The 25,837-nt window shown below is 45.8% G+C and overlaps 3 protein-coding genes and 1 non-coding gene across 5 annotated transcripts in view; 3 read left to right on the top strand and 1 right to left on the bottom strand.

The window, feature by feature from the left end:
* Positions 1-14,076, top strand: part of RHOA (ras homolog family member A) — a 50,416-nt gene extending 36,340 nt beyond the window's left edge. Inside the window, exons 3-6 of the mRNA XM_052636863.1 lie at positions 4,007-4,164; positions 8,340-8,460; positions 12,172-12,302; positions 12,806-14,076. Of these exons, the coding sequence (XP_052492823.1) occupies positions 4,009-4,164; positions 8,340-8,460; positions 12,172-12,302; positions 12,806-12,979 (582 nt within the window). The 5' untranslated portion in view covers positions 4,007-4,008 and the 3' untranslated portion in view covers positions 12,980-14,076. The remainder of the gene's footprint in view (positions 1-4,006; positions 4,165-8,339; positions 8,461-12,171; positions 12,303-12,805) is intronic.
* Positions 14,077-15,080: 1,004 nt separating this feature from the next.
* On the top strand, positions 15,081-16,249 carry GPX1 (glutathione peroxidase 1). Its single transcript, XM_052639884.1, has 2 exons — positions 15,081-15,428; positions 15,690-16,249. Exons 1-2 carry the CDS (start codon positions 15,168-15,170, stop codon positions 16,044-16,046), a joined length of 618 nt encoding a protein of 205 aa, XP_052495844.1. The 5' UTR covers positions 15,081-15,167; the 3' UTR covers positions 16,047-16,249.
* A 1,989-nt stretch (positions 16,250-18,238) lies between these two features.
* LOC128058196 (U6 spliceosomal RNA) lies at positions 18,239-18,340 on the bottom strand. The gene has a single exon (XR_008200415.1). It is a non-coding gene; the product is annotated as a U6 spliceosomal RNA (small nuclear RNA).
* Positions 18,341-24,950: 6,610 nt separating this feature from the next.
* The window catches only part of USP4 (ubiquitin specific peptidase 4), a 39,538-nt gene continuing 38,651 nt past the window's right edge, over positions 24,951-25,837 (top strand). For both annotated transcript variants that reach the window (XM_052636489.1, XM_052636458.1), the window contains exon 1: positions 24,951-25,119. In XM_052636489.1, the coding sequence (XP_052492449.1) occupies positions 25,019-25,119 (101 nt within the window). In that variant the 5' untranslated portion in view covers positions 24,951-25,018. The remainder of the gene's footprint in view (positions 25,120-25,837) is intronic.

Here is a 25,837-nt window from a genome sequence, read left to right as displayed (position 1 = left end):
AGCAGCAGCAGCAGCAGCAGCAACGTGTATCGCACACCCCCTTCATCTCTCCTGTCTATTGGCTCCTTTCTTCAGTCTACCATAAAGTGCAGGGTGCCTATGTTAAAACAAGGAACCTCCCCACGTCTGTGCTTTCCTCTACTAACCTTCCTCTCTCTGGTCTGTTTCAAAGAAAAGGTATACATTTCCACTTGCTTTGTACCCATTCACTTGCTTAAATTCTACTCCATGTCCAATAAAGTATGGAGCCACATAGGGCTGTAAAAAAACAGAAGATACTTCCTTTGGTCTGAGGTGATTTGCAGTCTGGTTGGAAGACAAAACACAAGTGAATCAAGTAGGAATCAAAAACAAAGATTATAGGAGCTGAATGGGTGTGAGAAGTGCTGAGTTATAGTTTAAAGGGCCAGTCTCTATATAGTACTGTTTTCATTGTGTGGTCCTATGTTTTAAAGAATTGTATTGAGCACATTTCCCTTTTATGTATATGCTGGTTATTGTGCTTTTATTAGGAGTATTATCCTTAATCCTTATTTTGCTTTTTCGCAGAAAATAAGTCTTTAACTATTACTAGATAATATTGTGAGTTGGTTAAAACTTCATAATATATATGTATATTCTTAGCCAGCCACATGTTCACTGCACTATACCACGAATGTTCTCAGAACTTACAAATGAGTGACAGCAGCGTCAGCCCTTCCCATTACAGAACCTTATGAGCTTATGTGCGTTAAATTTTAAAGCTAAATTTCCTACATTTTCCAGACTAAAAAAAAAGTTTCTGATGTACCCCAGTGGATTGTGTCACCCACTCCAGTTTGAGAAACGTTTCCTTGAGACAGTATGGTTTTGTCAGTGAATGTATTGTTGAGGATTAGTTTGACTGTAGGTAATGGGGACCTGAAAAATACTACCTTAAACAAGACAGTTATTTTTCATTTACATAAAAGAAGTATGGAAGTAGGCAGTCTTGGGCTGAGATGGTGGCTCCCAAGATATCTGGGATCTAGGTGCCTTCCATCCTTATTCCTTCAACTCCAGGGTGTGGCACTCATATTCTAGGATGGCCGTTTAGAAGGCAGCCGTGACTCCAGCTTTAAGCAGCAGGAAGGAGGAAGGAGATGAAGAAGGGCAGGGACTTCCAACTTTAAGGAAGATTTTCTGGAAGTCCCACAGAATACTGCTGATTACATCTCAGGGGCTAGAAGTTTGTACATGGCTATATCTAGTCTAAGGGAAACTAAGAAATATCTTTTAGCTGGGCAGCAAAGTGCACAATTAAAAATTGGAGTGCTGTTCTAAGAGGTAATCATACGAGTTTGGGTTGACCTCTAGGCTGTGACAAGTGGAGGTAGGGAGTCTTCATGCTTTTCCCTTTTTTTTGGTAACAGCTTTGGTAAATATCCACACACATTATAATTCACCCATTAAAAGTTTACAATTCAGTTGTATATAGAATATTTTGAGTTATGCAACCATCTGAGAATCATTTTGGAAAAAATTCATCACCCTATAAAAAGCCTCACTATTCTTTTGATAGTCATTCCCTATTCCTCCCTCCTCTAGCTCCCTTCCCCTGGAAGTCACACGTCTACTATCTCTGCATTTGCCCGTTCTGGACATTTCGTATAAATGGAATGACACAACATGTGTTTCTTTGTAACTAGCTTCTTTCACAAATTGTAATGTTTTCAGGGTTCATCCATGTGGTAGCATGCATTAGTATCCCCCCCCCACTTCATTGTTGAATAATATTCCATTGTGTAGATAAATCACATTTTGTCCATTCATCAGTTGTTAGATGTTTGGTTTGTTTCTACTTTTTGATGGTGATGAATAATGCTTCTGTGAACATTGATGTCAATTTTTTGTGTGAACATGTTTTTATTTCTATTGGAGTTATGAGTAGAATTGCTGGGTCATAGATATAGTCAGATCCTTTGCCCAGTTTTAAATTGGATTGTCTGTCTAGTTATTATTGACTTGTAGGAGTTCTTTACATATTGTGGGTCCACATCAACCTTGACTGCATGAGAGATCCCAAGTCAATCTAACCAACCTAAGTCAGACCACCAACCTAAGCTGCTTTTTTGTTATTCAGTTGTAGGAGTTGTTTATATATTCTGGATATGGGTCCCATATCATTTTCTCCTATTCTGTGGATTATCTTCTCATTTTTTTGATGCTATCTCTTGAACCACAAAAGCTTTAAAATTTTTTATGACATCCAATTTATCTTTCTTCTTTGTTTCTTGGTAATAGATATATTTGTGAATACACTGTTCACAATAGACTGTGAGAAATGTATTTTTTAACCAAAAGATGGAAGCAACCCAAGTGTCTGTCTGCAGATAGATGGATAAATAAGATGTGGTATATATCAGTACATACAGTGGAATATTATTCAATCTAAAAAGAAAGGAAATTCTGATACATGCTACAAAGAGAGGAAACCACTATAATGCTGAGTACAGTAAACCAGTCACAAATACTGTATGATTCCACTCACATGAGGTAGTTAGAGCAGTAAGATTCATAGAGGTAGAAAGTGGAATGTTGGTTGCCAACAGTGGAAGTAGGGGAGATGGGGCGATAATTGTTTAATGAATATAGAATTTCAGTTTTAGAAGGTGAAAAAAGTTCTGGAAATGGATGATGGTGATAATTGTACAACAGTGTTGAATATATGTAATGCCACTAAAGTATTTGCTTACAGATTGTTTAAATGGCAAGTTTTCTGTGTATTTTACTGCATTAAAAAAATATCTTGTAGTTTTAGCTCTTACATTTGGGTCTGTAATCCATAGTTAATTTTGTATGTGATGTGAGGTAGTGTTCTAACTTCCTTCTTTTGCATGTTATCTGTTCAGTTGTCTCAGTGCCATTTGTTGAAAAGGCTGTTTTTTCTCCATTGGATTGTCTTGGCATCCTCTTTGAAAATTTACTTGACCCTAAATGGGAGGGCTTATTTCTGGATTCTCAGATCCACTCTATTGATCTATGAAAGTGTTAGTCACTCAGTCTTGTCTCTTTGGGATCCCATGGACTCTAGCCTGCCAGGCTCCTCCATCCATGGAATTCTCCAGGCAGGAATACTGGAGTGAGTAGTCGTTCCCTCCTCCAGAGGATCATCCGTCCCAGGGATCGAACCCCGGTCTCCGGCATTGCAGGTGCTCTTTACTGTCTGAGCCACCAGGGAATTGTTTATATCTTTATAACAGTGTAGTACTGCCTTGATTACTGTACCTTTATAGTTTTGACATCAGGAAGTGTGAGTCCTTTAACTTTGCTCTTCATTTTCAAAATTGCTTTGGCTGTTCTGAGTCCATTGAATTTCCATGTGCATTTTCTGATCAGTTGTCAGTTTCTGCATAGAAGCTGGCTGAGATTTTGATAGGGATTGAGTTGAGTCTGTAGATTGATTTGGAGGATATTGCCATTTAACAGGATTGCCCTTTAGTCCTTAAACATGAATGTCTTCCCATTTAAAGTGTTCAGAGTATGTTTCATGCTTTTTGTTATTTATTCATGTTTTATTCTTGTTGATGCTGTTGTAAGTGAAATTGCTTTCTTAATTTCAGTTTCAGTTTGTTCATTACTAGGGTATAGAAATACAGTTGATTTTATATGTTAATCTTGTATCCTGTAACCTTGCTGAATTTGTTAGTTCTAATAGCTTTTTATAATTTTACTTTTCTTTTCCAGTCTGGATGTCTTTTATGTTGTCTTCTGCCTAATTGCCAGAAGCTCCTTAGAAGTGGCAAGAGTGGACTTTCTTGTTTTGTTCCTGTTCTTAAGGGAAAACTTTCAATATTTTCACTATCAAGTATAATGTTAGTTATGGGGTTTTGGTATGACTTTTTGATGGAAAGGTGTTACTAGCATTTTATCTTATATTTTTAGTGTGCTAATAGAGGCTTGTGCCCTGTGGGCAGAAAGTATGTGCTATAGATTAAAGCTATCATGGATTCTTGTGCATTTAGCCAACACTTTTGTCTTGTTTCAGCAATGGCTGCCATCCGGAAGAAACTGGTGATTGTTGGAGATGGAGCCTGTGGCAAGACTTGCTTGCTCATTGTCTTTAGCAAGGACCAGTTCCCAGAGGTGTATGTCCCTACGGTGTTTGAGAACTATGTGGCAGATATTGAAGTGGATGGAAAGCAGGTGAGTATACTTTTCAGAATAACTGCTACTGTTTTTTATGTTAGGCTATTTATAGAGCCTTGAGAGAATTAGGTCTCTTTGTCTCTTTAGTACATAACAATAACAGAAAGTTAAAATGAGGAATCTGTTCTCTCCTCGCCTTTTCAGTTCAGTCGCTCAGTTGTGTCCGACTATTTGCGACCCTGTGGACTGCAGCACGCCAGGCTTCCCTGTCCATCACCAACTCCCAGAGTTTACTCAAACTCATTTCCATTGAGTTGGTGATACCATTCAACCATCTCATCCTCTCTCGTCCCTTTCTGCAGCGTTCAATCCCTCCCAGAATCTGGGTCTTTTCAAATGAGTCAGTTCTTCACATCAGGTGACCAAAGTATTGGAGTTTCAGCTTCAGCATCAGTCCTCCCAATGAATATTCAGGACTGATTTCCTTTAGGATGGACAGATTGGATCTCCTTGCAGTCCAAGGGACTCTGAAGAGTCTTCTCCAACATCACAGTTCAAAAGCATCAATTCTTTGGCTCTCAGCTTTCTTTATAGTCCAACTCTCAACATCCATACATGACTACTGGAAAAACCATAGCTTTGACTAGATAGACAGACCTTTGTTGGTTTTTAATATGCTGTCTAGGTTGGTCATAGCTTTTCTTCCAGGGAGCAAGTGTCTTTTAATTTCATGGCTGTCGTTGCCATCTGCAGTGATTTTGGAGCCCCCCAAAAGAAAGTCTCTTCGCTGTTTCCATTGCTTCCCCATCTGTTCGCCATGAAGTGATGGGACTGGATGCCATGATTTTAGTTTTCTGAGTGTTGAGCTTTAAGGCAGTTTTTTCACTCTTCCTCTTTCACTTTCATGATGAGGCTCATTAGTTCTTCACTTTCTGCCATGAGGTGGTATCATCTGCATATCTGAGGTTATTGATATTTTCCCTGGCAATCCTGATTCCAGCTTGTTCTTCTTCCAGCCCAGCGTTTCTCATGATGTACTCTGCATATAAGTTAAATAAGCAGGGTGACAATATACAGCCTTGACGTACTCCTTTCCCTTTTTGGAACCAGTCTGTTGTTCCAGGTCCAGTTCTAACTGTTGCTTCCTGACTTGCATACAGATTTCTCAGCAGGCAGGTCGGGTGGTCTGGTATTCCCATCTCTTTAAAAATTTTTCAGTTTTTTTTGATCCATATAGTCAAAGGCTTTGGCATAGTCAGTAAAGCAGAAATAGATGTTTTCCTGGAACTCTCTTGCTTAGTTCAATTTTATTCATTTTAAATTATCATCATCTAGATTATGTCCATATTCATGTGTATTTCACATGGGGAAGCCTTAGAATATTTGTTCTTTCCAGCTTTATTTATATTTGAAATTTAGTTTGTTGCCGAATGGTTAGTACTAAAATGAACCTTTGTATGGATGGGCTTTTCTTTTCTGTCATAGTATTTCATTAAGTGCTGAAGTTTGAGATTACTAGGTCATTGTGTTCTTATTGATTATGCTTCTCAAAGGGTTGTACAGCTCTGTACCACCAACAGTGTGACATTTAAACAACATGCTCACATTTAGGTTTGGTTTTTTTTTTTTTTTAAGGTCTTTTGATTTTAACATAAACAGGCTGCTGCATTTGCTTCAGTTACTTGTCACTGGCAGTGTCTGCCCTGAAAGCCCACCAGCAAGACTGGAGCAAAACTGCTGAAATTAGAATTGTCTCTCCCTCTGCTCCCTTTTGTTGTCAAAATAATATCCAGATTCCTGTCCATCTTTTGAAGAGAAATGAAATTCTCATTGCAGATGGGTTAGCTGGAAAGAAAAGTAGAGCAACGGGCTGTTTTCCAGCACACTCAGTCCTCTTAGGCATTCAGTCACATGTCTCACGGTGCTAGCGCCTAATTCATTGGCTTCCACAATTGCGTCTCCTTTCTTCTTTCTCCTGTTCTTGCTTTCCTGCTGTCCCTTTCTGTCCCAGTACTACCTAACCTCATTTTGTGGGACTGTGTGTGGAAAGCACATTAGGCCAGCTGCTTCTAATTCTAGGGTTCATCATTACAGGGTGCCTTGATACTTCTATGACTGTGAGCAAGCTGTCTAATCTTGGAGCCACTTTGATTTGTAAAGTGGTTTAAGCCATTTTACTGTTGACAAAAGGGTCTGTGAAGTGACTGAAGGCATTTGGAAGCACCAAGGCACTTGACAAATTGGACTGAACAAGAACATACTCAACACTCCCTATTATAGTGTACCCAGTAGCCATGTGGGCCACAGTGGATGCTCTCAGACCATCAGGGACCCCATGGCACCCTTCTGGTCATGAATGGATGAAAAAAGCCACAATGAATTCGTGCCGAAGAGAACTTTGTCTGGGTCCTGTACCCTGCAGGTAGCCCATCAGTGTTGGCAATTCAACTTTCAGTCAGTATCTGAGTGAATGCTTGGGTACAGGTTTCTGTCGGCTTCATAGGAAGATTGGTTTTATGTAGAGACAGGGCCCAATTCTGACAAGCTGGTGAAAATTTGGGCCTGCTGTCATATACCAGACCTCTCACCCAATTTAGATAGCCACACACAAACACACACACATAGATAGACCCAGTGGCTTGAAGGAAACAAACAGGTTTAGGTTGGTGTTTTCACAGCACATTCTCAAAAGGCGTACTGAATGTATATTCTGGGTTTATCTTGTCATTTAGAGAATGACAGCTGTTGGTTGCTATGTGTCTGCAATCATCAGTTGGGAAAGTCCTTTCCATCTGTGGCAGTACATGTTTGAGGGGTACTATTGGCTCTTCTGTCCTCTTGGAAGCATCGTCTTTGCCTTGGGGTCTTGGAATGACCAGGATCTTCTTACCCTTAAGAAATACAGGGATTTTGACTTACAAACCTTGAGGAATGATCAGTGAATATCTTTCTTCCTCTGCCTGACCCTGGCAAAATGAAAGCCCTTGAACCAGGGAGAGGAACCCTGAAAAAAGGGTACTTGATCTGGAAGAGGGTATCACATCCTAGCTACCTACCTCAGAGCAAGTCAGTACCCCAGAGTGAGAGAGGGCGCCTCGTGTGAAAGTTCTCATAAGAGTATGCACCCACAGAGCCCAGGGAACCATCCAGGATTCTAGGTGGTTATGGGCCAGGGAATAGGTGTGCCCAAAATGGAAAGGCCCTGACGTGAGACAGGCCTGGCACCCTGGAATCATTTATCAGGAGACAGTTAGCTCTTCTGTCTGACTGAATGCTCATGAGGTGTGGGGGTGCCAGGGGAGTGGGATTTGTGAGAGAATGAGCATCCTGAGGTCACCCCAGTTGTGAGAGTTGGGCATCAATGTGTTAACGGGTTCCTGTACCAAGCTGATGGTAATGTGCGTGACAGAGGCACAGTGGGACTTGTGGAAGTTATGAGTGACACATCCTGGGGCAGAGGTTGAAGTGGAAGAAATAATTAGCCATCAGCTTTAAGGTAGGAGTAATATTTAGATACTGAAATATGAAACGCTCTGAAGGTGTTAGGAGGAGAAGGCTACTTGAGGCATTGGAGGGAGAACTCTTTGGGCCACACACTGTGACTGTAAGAAGTGACTGGGCTGAGTACAGTGCCTGACAGGCATGGGGGTGGTGGAGTCCTGTCCAAGGCCAGGTATCTGCCCTCCTCCCACTGGAAAGTGAACAGGTTCCCGAGGTGAAAGGAATAGCCCCTACCTATGTGATGCTTTCATTGAGACATTCTTTTGAGCAGTAAAAGCAGAGCCATAGTCCTTTCCTGTCAGCTCAGACCTTGCCCAACACCCAGGATGGTGTCTTTTCTTATCCATCAATTCAAATACAGTCTTGTTTCCTCATTGGAGCAAAGTGATGAGACAAGGTAAGGAAATGGTTGAGTGAGACTGTGTTAAGGAAAGTTACTTGTTCTGGTTTGTCCCTGTCTTGCCTTGTATACCTGGTGGGATGTTGTCTATGGTTCATTCACTTTCTTTCCTCTGTAGAATGTTATTTATGTACTTATAAGTACTTATAAGCTACAAAATTAGTTTTGACTTGACACTAATAAAACTGACCATTTTTGTATTTTACTATGTGGACAGTCTATCATTTGAAGGTACAGTGGTTTCACTTCTTCTGAAAGTAAGTAGTGGGATTAACCTGCACTCTTTTTTTTTTTTTAACCTGCACTCTTATGTTCCTTTTTCCTGTCATAGGTAGAGTTGGCTTTGTGGGACACAGCTGGGCAGGAAGATTATGATCGCTTGAGGCCTCTCTCCTACCCGGATACCGACGTTATACTGATGTGTTTCTCCATTGACAGCCCTGATAGTTTAGGTGAGTGGCCCTGCAGCCTGATGTTTGTCACTGCCTGTGTGGTGGTCAGTTTTTGGTTTCTCAGGTCCTTTCTGGACATCAAGTGGCTGAAAAGCATACATGACTTTCAGAGAAGGAGATCCTAGGTGGCCAGAGTCCTAGAGTCTCAGGACTGTAGACCCTGAGCCCTGAATCCCTTTTCAGCTTTGGTCTCCCTTGACTGCCATGTTCATCTTGTAAAGTAGGTGAGTTCCAAATAGAAAGCTATTTTTTGCCCTCCTTTCTTTTTTTTAAAGGGGACAGGGGTGGGGGGTGGGCATGCAGCATGCTCTGACCAGGGCATTGAACCTGTGCCCTTAGCAGTGAAAGCACGGAGTCCTAACCACTGGATCTCCAGGGCATTCCCCAAAGCTATTTTCTGGACTGAGATTTGGGGGAGGCTTTTTTTTGGGTGTCCACATCTTTTTTCAGTACTTAATATTGAGCCTGCTGCCTCCCGACATCTAGGCTGATGATTTGCTGATTCCTAGTGGTGTTTTTAAAGCCCTGTTTTAGCCCTTTTATAAAGCCCCTTAGCTAGTGGAGAGAGACTTAAACCTGACCATTACACTAGCTCAGTTGGTCACATGTTACAGAAGCTGCTTTCCTTCAAAGAAAAAAAGAAATGTGTGAATGATGCTGATCTCTTATTCTGCAAAACAGAGCACTGGGGCCTGAAACAAAACTTGCTTTCGGTTTGTACTCAACATGATAAAACGTATTGCTTGGTGCTGTGGTGCTCTGTTTTAACAGGGCAGTGGGTGGGGCAAAGATACTGTCATTATTAACACAAATGACAATTGAGGGCTGGCTGGTGGCCTGGGCTGTTCCTGGGGGGTTGGGGTTGGAGTGACCCTTTGTGTGTGCTCCTTGTACTCACGTAAATGACAGTGTTTGCTTAGCATCATGCAGCCCAAGGAACCAAGTTGAGATGGAGCCTCCTGTGTGATACTTCCAGGACTGAGACTGTGGGTACTGCCTGCAATCGTCTCACTTTGGTTCAACAGTTGTGTTTTAGTTTGTTTTCAAATTAATCTGGCTTCCTTCGGTGGGACTCTCGGAAGACCCTTGAGGCTGAACTTTAGAGAGAAAATGGACACCTTCCATTCAAACACACACGTGATGAACTTTGCCTAAATCCTGTAAGAATGAGGACTGTGCACCTTTTGCCGCCTCATCCAGGGTGTAATCCTTTAGGGAAAAGAATACCTTCAGAGCAAAATATTACTCTTATTCTGTCTTTTTTTTTTTGAACACTGTATCTCCTGGTCTCAAGGAGATCTTCGGCTTTTTACTATGTCTGTTTACTATGACTTGTTTTTGTTATCCCCTCACCCAGAGGGCAGGTTATAGGGAGGAAGCAGAGGTAGAAAACAGAGATAGAGCTCCCTCTCTGGAGTACAGATACACCTGGGGGTGGGGTGGGGCTGATGCTGTGCCTTCACTGGTGGTCTTGGCAGGAGTATCATAGGTAGGTAGGACCCCTTTGCTGACCTGAATTACCTTAGTTTTGCCAAGGGCCTTTTAAAAGTTCTCTTATTTTGGCTTAGGGAGTAGCAGAGAATTCCACTGGTAGTTTGCCCCAGTAAAATGTGTCTTGGGAACTCAAAAGTTTATGTCAAGAAAATGAAAAGCTAATGTCAACCAAACGTTGCAGTTTGCTTTTTATGTATGGTTGGATATTAGACCATGGCCCAGAGTCTGGATGTAGAATAACAAGTTTGATCAGCAATCAGAATGTTGGTGTGCAGGTTTCAGCCCTGTTGTTGGCTGATGCTGTGTAAAAGGCCAAATAGTAAATAGTTTAGGCTTGTCAGCCGTGTGTTCTCTGCTACATTTCCTGAATTTGCCATAACTACTCAGCTATACTGTTGTAGCACAAAAGCAGTAATAAAAAATATATCCATGAATGAGCTTGGCTCTGTTCCAGTAAAACTTGACTTATAAAAGTAGACTCTGGATCTAGGTAAGAATTCCTTTTCTCTTGCTTAATGGAATTCACGAGGACATCCAAAGCACTCCATTGTAAATCTGTGTAAAGTGGGATGTGTCCTGATATGATCAGATTACTTTGAGGGTAGGAGCAATTATAGGCGATTGCCATCACTAAATTAAAAGCTAAAAAAATTAAATTTTAAAATTATTCATGAAAAGTGAACATAAGAGAGGCAATTCATTTTATTTTACATGTCCTGGATTCTGGAAGTGGGGAGACTACTAGAGTAATAATTTTGTATGTTTAGCAAATAATTATTGAGCACCTACTTATAGAAACTATATTCTAGATGGAGACTTCTAGAAGAGCCAAAACCTAAATCTGATAGCAGGAAAGATGACAAATAACATTCATGGTGGTGGAAATGGATAGGCTGTGGTAGTATGGAGTGTTAGAAGATGGCCACATGCTGCTGGTCAGGAGCCTCACTGAAAAGGAGACCTCTGAGCAGAGGTGAGGGAGGCCAACAAAAGAGTCGCAGGCAGAAGGAAGGAGTCCAGTGTGCTGTACAGAGAGCGAGTGTTGCAGAGCCATGTGGTTAATGGTGTGGACCTCTCCTTTGGTCATGAGAGATGGGAACTCTCGGATGGTTTGAACACAGGAGAGGTGTGTGATCTCACCTACTCTTTAAAGTGATCACTGTTGCCGCTTCACTGAAAACTGACCACAGGGTGCAGAGTCAAGAGCAAGATTGCCGAGGCTGTTGGGCTTCAGTGTCAGATATGCTGGCCCTTGTGTCTTTATTGCTCTGCAGTTCTTAAGGACCCTTTTGTTCTAGAATAAGGCTTTGAGTTTTAAGTTGTAACATTAGTGATTGACTGAAGCTGCCATAGCAAAGGAGGAAAGTATCTGTCTTGTGGGCTGTGGAGTGGAGCATTGAATTGAGTTTTCTGACCTTACTCATATAATTTCTCTACCTTCTAGCCAGAAGGCAGGGCATCTTTCCATATTGTAACTCCTGCCTTTTGGTCTTAAAGTCAGAGGGTGAACAGTTTACGCCTAAAACATAGTCTCAAATTATGTTTAGTACTATTTAAATGATCATATGACGTATGCTGTACACATTGAATCAGAATAACCTTATGTGAGGTCTTAGAGTTTTCTCCATTTTACAACATCATCCCTGACTCTGAGATGCTCAAGGTGGTGGGTGTGGGAGGTTGAATCCAGGCCACCTTATCTAAATTACTACAGTATCGGCAAGAAGCTGCAACTGGTTATGATTCATTGTCAGAAGCCACTGAAGCCCTTTGAAATTCCAGTAACCCAAGGGTAGGTCATCCTGAAGGCCCATGGAGTAAGGTGTAGAGAAAGTGTGTGAACCTTGGGCTAGCTGTAGGCACAGAATGGGGACTCCTTCTGTAAGCTGTGGTCAGAATCATCCAACAGTGATGTGGATGGCCGGTGGGGCAGGGGGCACCATTGTGGAGCCACCCCATGTTCTGAATCCTTTGCTCCTCTGTAGCCTTCACCTGGCACCACCTCCAGAGGAGATGAGCTCCTTGGTATGACTGAGAAAAGCTGGTGATTCTGTGCTTAAGAGAAAGAGGGTTAGCTTTTGCCTTTTTCATGGTTTCGAAACTAGTGAAATTCCATTATATGTCCAACATGTCTTCACAATTTAACTGGGGCTTCTGGAGATTCTTCAAGATAGAATTATATGTATCCCCAAATTATGTGCATTTTGCTGCTTTCAGAAAACATCCCAGAAAAATGGACTCCGGAAGTCAAGCATTTCTGTCCCAACGTGCCCATCATCCTGGTTGGGAACAAGAAGGATCTTCGAAACGACGAGCACACAAGGCGGGAGCTGGCCAAGATGAAGCAGGTGGGTCTGGGGTGGGGCTCTGTCTTCTGTAGCACTGGGGACCCAGGACCCATGATAGGAGATTGAGGGAACGAGGCAGAAATCCGCATAGGCCAGGCTGTTTGAGAGAGAATCCCAGAAGCCTTTCTCTGTCCCTCATGGACTGGGGCCTGCACAGAGGGTCCCTAAGGCTCCCTAATCCTGTAAGATGGGACCTCTCTTGTGCAGATTGGCTCCCTGAGAAGGGATCACAGCAGTAGTCAGTGTGTCAGATGCAGGAGCTTTATCAGGCTCTGAATCTCCCTGTCCAGTTATTACCTTCGTATACATGAGGCTAGAGATAAATTGGTGGCAACTGAAGGATCAGGCAACCTGGGAGTCCAAACAGAGAGCCCCTAATAGTCTTTTTAAAGTGATGGGGGTGACACCTTGGCTTCTGAAGTCTTTTAGCAGAGTTTAAATACTCTATACCTATTTACTATATGTAACACTGTTAACTAAAAGCACTCTCTTCTCTTTGCTAGGAGCCAGTAAAACCCGAAGAAGGCAGAGATATGGCAAACAGGATTGGTGCTTTTGGGTACATGGAGTGTTCAGCAAAGACCAAAGATGGAGTGAGGGAGGTTTTTGAAATGGCCACGAGAGCTGCTCTGCAAGCCAGACGTGGGAAGAAAAAATCTGGGTGCCTTGTCTTGTGAAACCCCTGCTGCAAGCACAGCCCTCATGCGGTTAATTTTGAAGTGCTGTTTATTAATCTTAGTGTATGATTACTGGCCTTTTTCATTTATCTATAATTTACCTAAGATTACAAATCAGAAGTCATCTTGCTACCAGTATTTAGAAGCCAACCATGATTATTAATGATGTCCAACCCACCTGACCCACCAGGGTCCTTCTGACACTGCTCTTAACAGCCCTCCTCTGCACTCCCACCTGACACACCAGGCGCTAATTCAAGGAATTTCTTAACTTCTTGCTTCTTTCTAGAAAGAGAAACTGTTGGTAACTTTTGTGAATTAAGCTGTAACTACTTTATAACTAACATGTCCTGTCTGTCATCTATCAGCTGCAAGGTACTCTGGTGAGTCACCACTTCAGAGCTTTACTTCTTTTAACAGATTTCATTGGCATAGCTCTGAGTGGCTATCCAGTTTTTTGAAAATGTGCTCAGCCAGAAAGGCCCAAGTCCACGCAGCTGTGGTAAAGTTACAGTTCTGTGGTTTCATGTTAGTTACCTTATAGTTACTGTGTAATTAGTGCCGCTTAATGTATGTTACCAAAAATAAATATATCTACCCCAGACTAGATGTAGTATTTTTTGTATAATTGGATTTCCTAATACTGATATTTGTCATCTTCACAGAAAGTGTATTGGTTTTTTTTTTTAAAGAAAGTGTATTTGAAAATAAAGTCAGATGGAAAATTCATTTTTTAAATTCCCGTTTTGTCAGTTTCTCGGATAAAAGATGGCCATGTCCCCCCATTTCGGCCCCACATGTTCCAGTACCCCCTTCCCCAGAGCTGGGCTAAGTAAGTAGGAATTCAGTCTTCTGCCTGAGGCACTTAGACACTCAGGAGGTGGCATAACCTGTCTCACCTGGACTGCAGGGTCTGGCTCTATAGTTCACAGTGCTCTTTCTTCTCACTGTATCCAGGTTCCCTCCCAGAGGAGCCACCAGTTCTCTTGGGTGGCGCTCAGTTTCTCTCTCCTCTCCAGCTGACTAAACTTTTTTTCTGTACCAGTTAATTTTTCCAACTACTAATAGAATAAAGGCAGTTTTCTAAACTTCCTGTATCCTGGTGTTTGTGTTGCTCTCTCCAGGGTTGGGAATGGGAGGATGAATTCTGTCTAGCTCACCTTTCCTTCAGGGGTAAAGTACCAGCTTGCCTATCCACTCCCCAAAACTAGCACTAACCTGACTTCAGCCAAGGAGGTGGAAATGAGTATTTTGTCACATTCAAGTTTAGAGTGGGGTGCAGTAGGGATTACAGCCTGCTGAGGAGTAGGTATTCCAAGCAGTCATTCTTCCAGACAAATCTCAGGAGTGTGATATTTTCCTCCTCTTACTGCCTGTCCATTCTCAGTGGCTTTTACTGGCAAGCCTGAGCTCCAGATGAAGTTGAGTAGGTATGATGGGCTGAAATCCACTGAGTCTCCTTGGCCCTGCATGCTTTTGGGCTCCCCTCCAGGAGTCTGGAACAGGGCCTGAACAGTGACCCCAGAAACCCTGTGTAAAGGCAGTGCTGCGCTGGGGGTGCCAAAGTAGGCTAGAAACCGGAGGTTAGGATGAGAGCAGTCTAGGGCAGCGCCAGAATGCAAGGATATGAGAAAGCTGGCTTTTGCAGTCCATCCCTGACTGCCTGCCCCCTTCTCCGCAGCACTGCCCACCCTCCTCCAAATTAACCTCAGAAGCTCCCGGACTGCGTTGGCAGCTGCCGCCAACTGCAGTGATAACGGCACAGGCGGGGTGGGCTGTGCAGCCACAGACGGCACACGCTCCTGTTGCTGGTCACCCTCCCGGGACCAGGTCCAATCCCTGAAGAACCACTGAGAAAGAATCCGGAACCCGTCTGGGCCCTGGGCGGGAATCATTCGGGCAACTACCGCAGTGCCGCCGCTGCACTCCCTGGGCCGGACCAAAAGCGCCCGCGCCTCCTCACGGTCTGGGCGGTGTCCGCATCCGGCCCGGCCGCACCCTCCCGCCCCGTGGGCCCGCAGCTGGGGGCCGGAGGCCGGATGAGGCGGGACCCAGAGGGAGGAGCCGCGGCCGGAAAAGTGCCTGCACCACGTGACCCCCGGTCGCCCGCCTTTTAAAAGCAGGCGCTTTCGTTCCCCCCTTGTTCTTCAAGTCCGCGGCTCACTGCTCTCGATTTGGATCTCATACCATGTGCGCCGCTCAGCGCTCGGCGGCCGCCCTGGCGGCGGCGGCCCCGCGCACGGTGTACGCCTTCTCCGCGCGTCCTCTGGCCGGCGGGGAGCCCTTCCACCTGGCCTCCCTGCAGGGCAAGGTGCTGCTCATTGAGAACGTAGCATCGCTCTGAGGCACAACGGTGCGGGACTACACCCAGATGAATGACCTGCAGCGGCGCCTCGGACCCCGGGGCCTGGTCGTACTCGGCTTCCCGTGCAACCAGTTTGGGCATCAGGTGCGCCTAACCGGGCGGAGCGGGGGTGGGCGTGCTACCCGGGTTAGGAGCGCCCGCTGGTGCTCTGCCGGGCCCCAGGGCGCGGAGAGGCGGGCCTTCAGCTCGCAGCCCTCCGACGCTTTTCTCGGCTGAGGTTCAAATCCACCCTGGAGTTACGCAAGAAAGGTCACAGTCGGGTGACTCATGGAAAACTCCAGGTTTGCGGTTAGGCTTCCCTTCCTCCTCGCATCCCTGGTTCCCAGCTGCTCTCCCCTCTCGCAGGAAAACGCCAAGAACGAGGAGATCCTGAATTGCCTGAAGTACGTCCGACCAGGCGGTGGGTTCGAGCCCAATTTCATGCTCTTCGAAAAGTGCGAGGTGAATGGCGAGAAGGCGCATCCGCTCTTCGCCTTCCTTCGGGAGACTCTGCCCACGCCAAGTGACGACGCCACTGCTCTCATGACCGACCCTAAGTTCATCACGTGGTCCCCGGTGTGCCGCAACGACGTCTCCTGGAACTTCGAGAAGTTCCTGGTGGGCCCAGACGGTGTGCCCGTGCGCAGGTACAGCCGCCGCTTTCTGACCATCGACATCGAGCCTGACATTGAAACCCTGCTGTCCCAGGGGGCCTCTGCCTAGGGTGCCCCTCTCACCCTTGCTGCTTGGCGGTCAGCACTGCTCTCCGGGGATTTTGCCCATGAAGGTGTTCCCTCTAAACCTACGTGGAGGAATGCCTGATGTCCAGGAAAATCCCCGGAGGTGGGCGCTGGTCCTGTCCATTCCAGCCTCCCCTTTCCCAGACCACAGCTCCTCATGAATAAAAGTGCCAGACGTGAGCAGAACTGTGTGTGTCCTGTGTCATTGTCAGCGGGGGACACCTTTCATACTAATCTCCTTGTCGTAGGGCTGGGAGCTTAAGCCCCCATTTCTTGGCTGGCCTTACCTAGCCAAACATGAATATTCCAACACTTTGTCTGCAGTGGAATCCACTCTTTCCTTTGTGGGAATCCAGGCTCCTCTCCCAGCATTTCTCCCTCTGCCAGGACATGCAGCAGGGCCATCCTGAGGCCTTGTTACAAAAGAAAGTCTTTATTTAAAAAAGAGGAAGATGAGTCAAGGGCTGAAACTGCCTAACCCCCTCCCAGTAGTTATGCTTCTTTCTGAATATGACCTTCAGAAATAACACCCTGGGCTCCCATTCACATTTGTTTAGTTTGTGGCCTTGTAACTGCAGAGCCAGCCCAAACTGGCCCTCCTCTGTTGATACCAAGATAGTGAGTTGTTCTTCAGAGACAACAGAACGAAACCACAAAAGCAGCCCAGAGCATGTGCAGAGGAGAAAAATTTTAACCTCTAGTCATGCCTGGAATCAAGTTTCTCCACCTCCACCCCTCCTCCCTGACACAGAATCAAAAGAACGTGGACATAACCATAACCTGAACACTGGGACACTTTGAAAAGTGAAAGGTCCATTGTCCAGGAAGGTCCATTGACCTTAAATGGCCAAGTTCTAATGCCCTCCAATCAAAACCTGCCACACTAGCGCTTCCACACACTAACCCATCCTCCCCTAACTCAGTAGTTTGATCAAACTCCAGATTCAATTCAGTTCAGTCGTGTCCAACTCTTTGCGACCCCATGGACTGCAGCATTACCAGGACTCCTTGTCCATCACCAACTGCCAGAGTTTACTCAAACTCATCCATCAAGTCGGTCATGCCATCCAACCATCTCATCCTCTGTCGTCCCCTCCTCTTCCACCTTCAATCTTTCCCAGCATCAGGGTCTTTTCCAGTGAGTCAGTTCTTTGCATCAGGTGGCCAGAGTATTGGAGTTTCAGCCTCAGCATCAGTCCTTCCAGTGAATATTCAGGACTGATTTCCTTTAGAATGGATTGATTGGATCTCCTTGCAGTCCAAGTGACTCAAGAGTCTTCTCCAATACCGCAGTTTAAAAGCATCCATTCTGCACCCAGCTTTATAATCCAACTCTCATATCCATACATGACTGCTGGAAAAACCATAGCTTTGACTAGATGGACCTTTGTTGACAAGGTAATATCTCTGGTTTTAAATATGCTGTCTAGGTTGGTCATAACTTTTCATGGCTGCAGTCATGATTTGCAGTGATTTTGGATTAGGGAGAGAGATTTGACAGTCTTGCCTCCTGAGTCCTTGCCCATTGACCTCCCAGTTAAGGTCACCTCCCAGTAAAACTCTTCTGGGTGCCAGAGACTTCCCTAGTGTTTCAGTGGCTAAGACTTCAAGCTCCCAACTTGGGAGCCAGTGTTTGATCTCTGGTCAGGGAACTAGAACCCAGGTGCTAGTAAGGATCCCATGTGCCACAACCAAGATCCAGTGCAGACACATAAAAGTAGGTTAGGTGCCGCAGTATTGGCTTCTATGCCCATCAGGCAGCGAGTCCTGTTTTTGGTAACAGCTTCTCCAGGTGTTAGGACCATAAAAGTCTACACAGTTGGCAGCTCATGCGATATAACTTTCCCCAGAACACTGCTAGATCTCTGCATAGGTCTACCCAGCGCTTCCGTCTGCTCTGAAGCTGTGCTTACTGGTTGCTGCCGCTCAGGTAGTCAGCAGAGTACACGGTTGCTCTGAACCTGCCCAGCAGTTGCAATTTCAAGGCCAGGCTCAGGGCCGGGCATATCTTGGAGGCCAGCTGCCATTTCCCAGGTGTGGCTCAGTTTCAGCCCCTACATCTGTGGTCCCTGCTGTCAGTAATCTCTTGAGACAGACAGATCTGCAGCCACTTCCTATCACTGTACAAGGAACTCTGCAGGGCTGTACACAGTGAAGCTGCTTCAATTTTTTTTTTTAAATACGGACCGCTTCTCGAATTTGTATGTCATCCTTGCGCAAGGTCATGCTAATCTCTTATCATTGCAACTGGAGTATATGTGCTCCCAAAGTGAGCACTGCAGTGAAGTTTCTGTTTGGACAGACAAGCACTCAAATACTTTGCTATCAGTCCAGAATGTGGTCCAGAGATTCTGGGGTCCCAGTGTTCATGGTCACATCGGTGACTCAAGTCCCTGCTGTGTTGGAATCAACTCTGAAGAACTCTTCCAACCCTAAGCAGAAAGCTTTGCTGCTGTTTTCCCCCTCCGTCTGCCCTTAGTTCATTAAGGGCAGTAACTGTTCTGGCTCCCTCTCCCTCCATCATCAACAGGCCTACCACCTCCCTCTGGCTTCAGGGCCTCTCCAACTCAGCTTTTTTTTTCACTTTTTGTCTGCTCCACACAGCGTGTGGGATCTTAGTTGCCCAACCTGGGATGGAACCTGCGTTCCATTGGAAACACAGAGTCTTCACCACTAAACTGCCAGAGAAATCCCCTCCACCTCAGATTTTGAGTCCCCTCTGAGGGGACCAAAGGCTGAGTTCTGTTGCCCATTTAGACCCCACCCTATCTGTGCCCCTCTTAGAACCAAGACTCGATGACATCTGTGAGTGACTTGTCTCACCCCAGAGGGTGAGAGTCTGGGTGCCCAGTGACTCATCCCTCATCACCCACTTTTTTTTCTTCTTCTTTAGTTTACGCCTCGAGCTCTAAGAGAAAGGAACTTCTGAGATCCCCATGTAGCTGACACTGGCTGGTGACTACTCGTCCTCAGACTTGGAAGTTGCCTGCCTCCTTTAACTCTCTTTTCCAACTCTCTCTTTTTCAGGAAGACTCAGTCTAAAGTAAAGCCCCGTTAAGGGTTCATCTTCCTTCGCATAAACTAGACCTTTTCCCCCAAAACACACATCACCCTACTGCTACTGGCTGGGACCTGCACCCACTCCACCCCATTGTGAATCAGCAGCTCGAATTAACAAGTAAAAGTGAAGGAATCCCAGCGAGTCTGCCTGAGGTCCTGGCCTTTGGTAGTACCGCCTCTGGGACACTGCCTGATCTGGGAGCAAGCAGCAGAACTGAGTCCACAGGTCTTCTGAGAAGGGCTGGGCCCTGCTGTTATGCAACCGGTTCAGAAACCTCCATTTCAGACGCTCTTCTAGAAAGGCTAAACTTTTTCTAAACATTAAATCTGGTAAATCATGTTATGTGTATATTGCATCATTACGTACACAGTAAATAGTTTACAGATTTATTTGTCAACTATACCTCAACAAAGCTGAAAAAACAAAATCTGATACAACCCATTTGGTCAGGCCCTTCTTGCACAATTAGCCCTTTATCAGATGACTTCCTTCTTCGGTCTCCATGGAGTTCCACGAACAACACTTAAAACAAGTTTATTTTCAGAGAGGCATTCCTGGCCCGATCAATCTTTTCTCATATTTTATTTTTTTTGCGGGGGGCGCACCCTGCAGCATGCAGGATCTTAGTTCCCAGATTAGGGATCCAACCTGTGTCCCCTGAATTGGAAGCACAGAGTCTTAACCACTGGACCACCAGGGAAGTCCCTCTCATAAGTTTTAATTTTAGGGTAATACTGAGTGAAAAACACTGGCTAACAATTTCCCCAGGAGAAATAAATCCATCCATGGCATGGATTTATAAAGAATGGACAGGGATCCAGGTCAGAGTACTCCAAATTGGCTGGAAGAGTGTACTTTCATAGAGGCGTGACAGGTGTGACACACCTGTGCCGGCACGTAAATAAAACCCAGCTGGCACTGGTCAGCAAGTTACTGGGCATCGGGAACTGCTGGACTGGGAAGTGGGAGCTCAGATGAGAGAGATTCTTGCCCGAGGAGTGAGGGCTCATGGGCTCTGGCCCTGAGGGTAACAGGGAAGCCGACTTGAGATCGGACATCCTTCAGCTTTGACCTACCCAAGAGCTCAGCTCCAGACCTGTCACGTGAAAAAGCAAAAACAAAATCACCAGCTAGGTGGGTCACTTACTGGTGGGTATTCTGTAAGCTGCATCCAGAAGCATTGAAACTGACGGGACATGACAGTGATGTACTGGGCCGAGGTCCAGCAGCCTTGCCATCATTCATCCTGCAGACAGAAATCCTATTCCCAGCACCCCTCCCAGGTCTAGGGTAGCCGTGGCCAGCAAGGCCAAGACAGGAGACCAGGAGACCCAAGAACAGGCTCACTTAATCCAACTGCCTAGTCAGGCAGTATCCAGGCACATGTGCAGCCCACCTCGGATGGCGTCCTACAGTCCTGCGTATCTGTTGCCCCAGCCTCTGTCCCCAGCTTGTGACTGTGCCTGTGTACCTGTGTATGAATCTAAAGAAGCCCTGGTCTGGGACTTCCCTAGCGGTCTCTAGTGGTTAAGACTCTGTTGTTCCAATGCAGGTGGTGTAGGTTCGATCCATCACTGATCAGGGAATTAAGATCCAACATGCCCCAAGGTGTGGTTCAAAGAATAAATAAAATAGCCTATTCCTAAGCTCTCTAAAAAAATTTTTTTAATGAAAAATAAAGAAGCCCTGGCCCCTGAGGATTTCTAGGCAGACCCACTATGCATCCTCAGAGGCCAGGAGGGATATTAAACGTATCTTTGTTTCCTACACCAGTTGCTTATATTACATTCTTTTCTTCCTAGGCAAGTGTCTACAGCATCACCCTCCATGTTCCCCTAGCACTTTTTGTCCCCCCTAGCTCTTTTATCACACAATGAACTATAATTACACGTGAAAACATCTTCTCCAGCCACGCTGGCTGTGAACCCCTGAAGGGTAGGGGCTGTGAGTACATAATAGATTATTACTCAAAGGAAAAATGACTACTATCTGGATAATTCTTTTTTTTTTTTTCTCAGTTGCAATTTTTATTTTATTTATTTTTTATTTTTATGGATAATTCTTTCATTCATTCACCCAAGAAATGCTTCCTGAGAATATGCTCTGTGCAAAGGGCAAACAACACACACAATTAATACCTAAATACTTTTTTAAGGCTCAGATGTTGATGGTAACAGAATTCAAGCAGGAAGAGAAGGCACTGCCACACCCAGGCCCAGGGTGCAACACCTTCCTTGCCCAATCAAGGCTGCCTATTGACAGGGGCATAACCAGAATGTAATCTGTGCAACAGCATGAGTCTCCAACATGGGAAAAAATGACCCCACATACTCTCCATGAGATTCCTTCAGTTTTTTGCCTCTGTTACCTCCCTCGGTGTATGTGTTCAGTTTCTCAGTTGTGTCCAACGATTTGTGACCCCCATGGACTGTAGCCCACCAAGCTCCTCTGCCCATGGAATTTTCCAGGCAAGGATACTGGAGTGGGTTACCATTTCCTCTTCCAGGGGATCCTCCCAACCCAGGGGTGGAACCCATGTCTCCCACATCTCCTGTACTGGCAGGCATATCCTTTACCACTGAGCCACCCTGGAAACGTCACCCTCCCCCAGTAAACCTACCCCTTTTACCACAGAGGTGATAGTGTCACTGATAAGACATTTAATTCTTCTAAAATGTATCTCTAGAGCCTTTTGCTTTTCCACTGTCCCCAGGTAAGCTAAAAAAGCACAGGCAAGGAGGAAACAAAAAATATTTCTCTCCTGATGCCACCTCTAATCAAAAGGTGCTCAATATTTGTGAATACAGTCACACGTGCTCTGTGACTGCCAGGCAGGTGTGGATCAAGGGTGACTGGGGAGTAGGTTTAGATTAAGCCACAGCACCAGCTAAGGAAAGAACTTTATGATTGGAAACCAAATAAAGCTTAAAGTTCACACACCCAGACATTACAAACCCTCAATTAGATCATCCCCATCCAAGATCGCGGGTATGTGACCAGGCAGTCAGTCAGGCCTGTTCCCTCTAGTTCCCTTTCCTGCTTTCCTTCCTGTTGTTGTGCTTCAAGGTCCCATGGCAATGGGTGAGTTGTTCAGTTCTGAGGTTTGGTTACCAGGCCAACAGAGGGGCCTACCAGACCTATACCCCTCCCCTAGGGGAAATGGCCCAACAGAGAATCCAGTCCTGGGGCCAGGGTGTGTCCTGAGTTGAATTACTCAACTCCTTTCTTCCCAAATCCGTGGGTCACTCCCACAATAGCAGGAACATGCAGGCAGATGTTCATGACTTCTAGTTGTGTTTTTAACATGTAATAATCAAACTCACTATGTAAGTTTGAAAACTTTAGAGATAATGGTGATCTTGATTATGAAGTGTCACTTTATACCCTGCATTTTAACTTACAACACTTGGTTATTCGAATTTAAATTTTTAGGAACTAGTCATAATTAGTGTACTTTTTTTTTTTTTTTTTTTTTTTTACAGCTATTGAATAGCGTTGAAGAGATCCAGGCTCAAAAAAGATTTTCCAAAGTTTTCATTTTTATAATTAGGTTTTGTCCCCCTTTCTACTGGTGCTGCCTTGTCCTACTTCCTTAAGAATCTGGCCCATGCCATAAATGGTATAGGAGGAACTGCTAAAAAAAGAGGGAAGCAGACACTGTAATGTAGGTTCAGTCATGCCCATTAACCCAGCTTTCATTTTCCATAAATAGGACTAAAAGCAGTGGTTCTGGCTCAATAACAATTTTAACAATTTAAAAGAACTTCCACAGACGGGTACTTGGGGTGTCAGGATCGAGATGCAGAATTATCATCATTTGATGCTAAGTCTATGTACATGGGATTAACTGCTATGTAGTTATTCAAGGTGTTTTTTAAAATTATTATTTATTTGGCTGCTACTGGTCTTAGTTGTGGCATGTGGCATGTAGTTCCCTGATTAGGGATTGAACCTGGTCCCCCTGCATTGGGAATTCAAAGTCTTAACCATGGGACCACAAAGGAAGTCCCTCAAGGCAGTTTTAATTCCAAATTACCTTGCCCCACTATCTACCCAGCTGCCAAGAGGCCTCTGTTAGCAGATAGTGCTTAATATATTAATTTCAATTAGCCAAAACTCAACCTAAAAAAAGTGGTAAATCTGTTCAAATATCCTACCTCAACTTCACCAGGACAGTTCTCTCTTCTGCACCTGTTTTTTTCTCTCTTTCCTCAGACATCTTTCCAAAGGGTTCTTAGTAGGTCTGTGGGCTGTACCTCTGTGTAAAGTACCCTCAGCTATTTCTCTCTGCTCTCAAACCTCCTACAATATGTGTACGCAGGATATATGGGACCAGCCTCCCTTCTAGCCATAGATCTTGGGCCCTTTCAGGAGTCTGTGTCCAGCTCAACTGGCCTAATCTTCACTCTATGATTTTCCCTGCTTGTTCCAGAAATTTCCTTTAACCCCTTTAGTCTACTCTCCTTTAACATGCACCATCATTTCTATGCTTTCAAGATCACACTCAAAAGGTTCTCAAGTGAAACGCTCTGTTTCACAGCTTGGGGTCTACAGTCTTTGATTTATACCCTTTAACGGTGCTTATCACACACTGCTTGACTTGGCGCTGGGCTTATTTGTGGAATAGTTCCTCTCCTCTCTTAGACTGGGTAAAGCAGGGGTCTTCATCCTCTGCGATCTAATGTCTGACCGTCTGAGGTGGAGTTGGTGTAAAAATAATAAAGGGCACAAGAAATGTAATGCGCTTGAATCCTCCCCAAAACCACCCAACCCCCCCACCTCAAGAAAAAAGTTCTTTCACGAAATAGGTCCCTGGTACATTAAAAAATGGGGATCTGGAGAAGGAAATGGCAACCCACTCCAGTATTCTTGCCTGGAAAAGTCCATGGATAGAGGAGGCTGGCGGGCTGCAGTCCATGGGGTTACATGACTGAGCATGTGTGTATGAGGGTGGAGGGTGATGGATTGGTAGCAATAAACTGGTAGAACTAAAAAAAAAAACATGGGGATCACTGGATAAGGGCAGGTACTGAGTCATATTTGTCTAATTTTTCTAAGGGCAGGAGCTGCTAGACACATACAGTCTAGCCCTCCAGAAGGAGGGCTGTTTCTTGTACGCACGGTCAAGTGGGAACCATAAGGTGTTCAGGCTATTGTACTTTGTTGCAACAACAAAGCAGCAGCCTGGGTACCTGATGTGGAGAATATACTTTGACCGCTCCTTCCAACCCCATTGCTATCGCCCCCCTGTGGCTGCTTGCCTGCCCGATAAATTAGCTCACTGGAGGGCTTGTGGAATTCGGCCTGGGCCAGGTGATTCTGGGGTTCACAAAGAGATGATTGCGAATATTCCCGCAGGGCCTGCCGGACAGGGATCAGGAGTTCACGTCTGGGCAGCTAAACGCTCGCCTGAGGTCTCCGCTGAAAGCGGAATGGCTGGAGTGAAAACAAGAAAATCTAGTTTCAGGACTCATCGCATCTGGCGCTGCGTTGATTTAAGACCAGGATAACCCCGCAGGCCAGAAGAGGTACCCGAGGGGTCGTGGGGCCTGTGGTCTGACTCCTCGAGATCGCCGGGCTGGACTCAGAAAGGTGTGCCGGACTGCGCCGGCTCCCAGACGCCTGCCTGGCTAAGAAAACTGCCTCTCTTTCCCGACGCCCGCCTCCTCTTCCGGCCCCGCTCCCGGCTCCACCGCGCATGCGCGGGAGGAGGCCGGGTGGTGCTCCGTTGGGGGTGGGGGAAAGCAAGGGGCGGGACGGCGCCCCCGGCCGCCGCACGAGGAGGGGGCTTGCGTGCGCGCACGTGCGTGCGTGCGTGCGCGCGTGGGCGCGGTCCACAGCACGCTGTGCGCGAAGCGGATGTCCGGGCCGGCTGGGCTGGGGCGGCGGACGAGATGGCGGAAGGTGGAGAGTACCGTGAGCGACCGGATGCGGAGACCCAGAAATCCGAGCTCGGGGCCTTGATGAGGACCACGCTCCAGCGAGGGGCGCAGTGGTGAGCGCCGGGCCCGCCTTTCTGCCCCACTGGGCCAGGGGCCGGCGCTCGGGTGCTCAGGCCCGGCCCCTCTTTCCCGGCTTGGCCAGAGGCTGGGCAGGGGAGATGTTGGTGACTGAGAGAGTGGCTGGACTCCCGCCCCTTAGGGAAGGGAGCGCTGGATGAAAGCGTGGGTGGAGTTGAGAGTCGTCCGGCCTTCTTGAAGCCCGAGGGGGCGTATCCGGCGGAGGCTGGGGCTACGGGATGGAAAGAAGGGGAGTACTCCCAGGGACCTTGCGGTTGAGGAGAGTCCTTTACCTTTGAGGATTCACTTCGTGATTTTGGGCGAAGACGTCAACACCTCACAGACCCTGGCTTCTTATTTTTAAGACCAAGTTAGCGATATTTGGTGCCTTCGCCTTCAGTTGCTTGAGGTGTAGATAAGAAGTAGATACTCTGTAACTTGTAAGCTGCTCGACAGACGTCAGGGTCAGTAGCTGAACAATTGTCTGAGAGTCCCAAGTTATTTTGGTAGCAAATGTTAAAAATAATTGGTGGCAGCAGCGTTTCGGAGTGAAAGAGGCGGATTAGCCTAGAGCCTAACTGAAAAGATTTACTCTAGCAAGTCTGAGTTAGTTTTTCTTAATAAATTATCTAGTAACAGGGACAGTACTTCCACTAGTGAAGAGATTCCTGGGTAGTAGTATTGTGTGGAAACAGAAACGGGGGCTTGGCGTTG

Source organism: Budorcas taxicolor, chromosome 1, assembly GCF_023091745.1.
Source record: "Budorcas taxicolor isolate Tak-1 chromosome 1, Takin1.1, whole genome shotgun sequence".
Taxonomy (NCBI): Eukaryota; Metazoa; Chordata; class Mammalia; order Artiodactyla; family Bovidae; genus Budorcas; species Budorcas taxicolor.
This window is presented reverse-complemented; position numbering and strand designations above follow the sequence as displayed.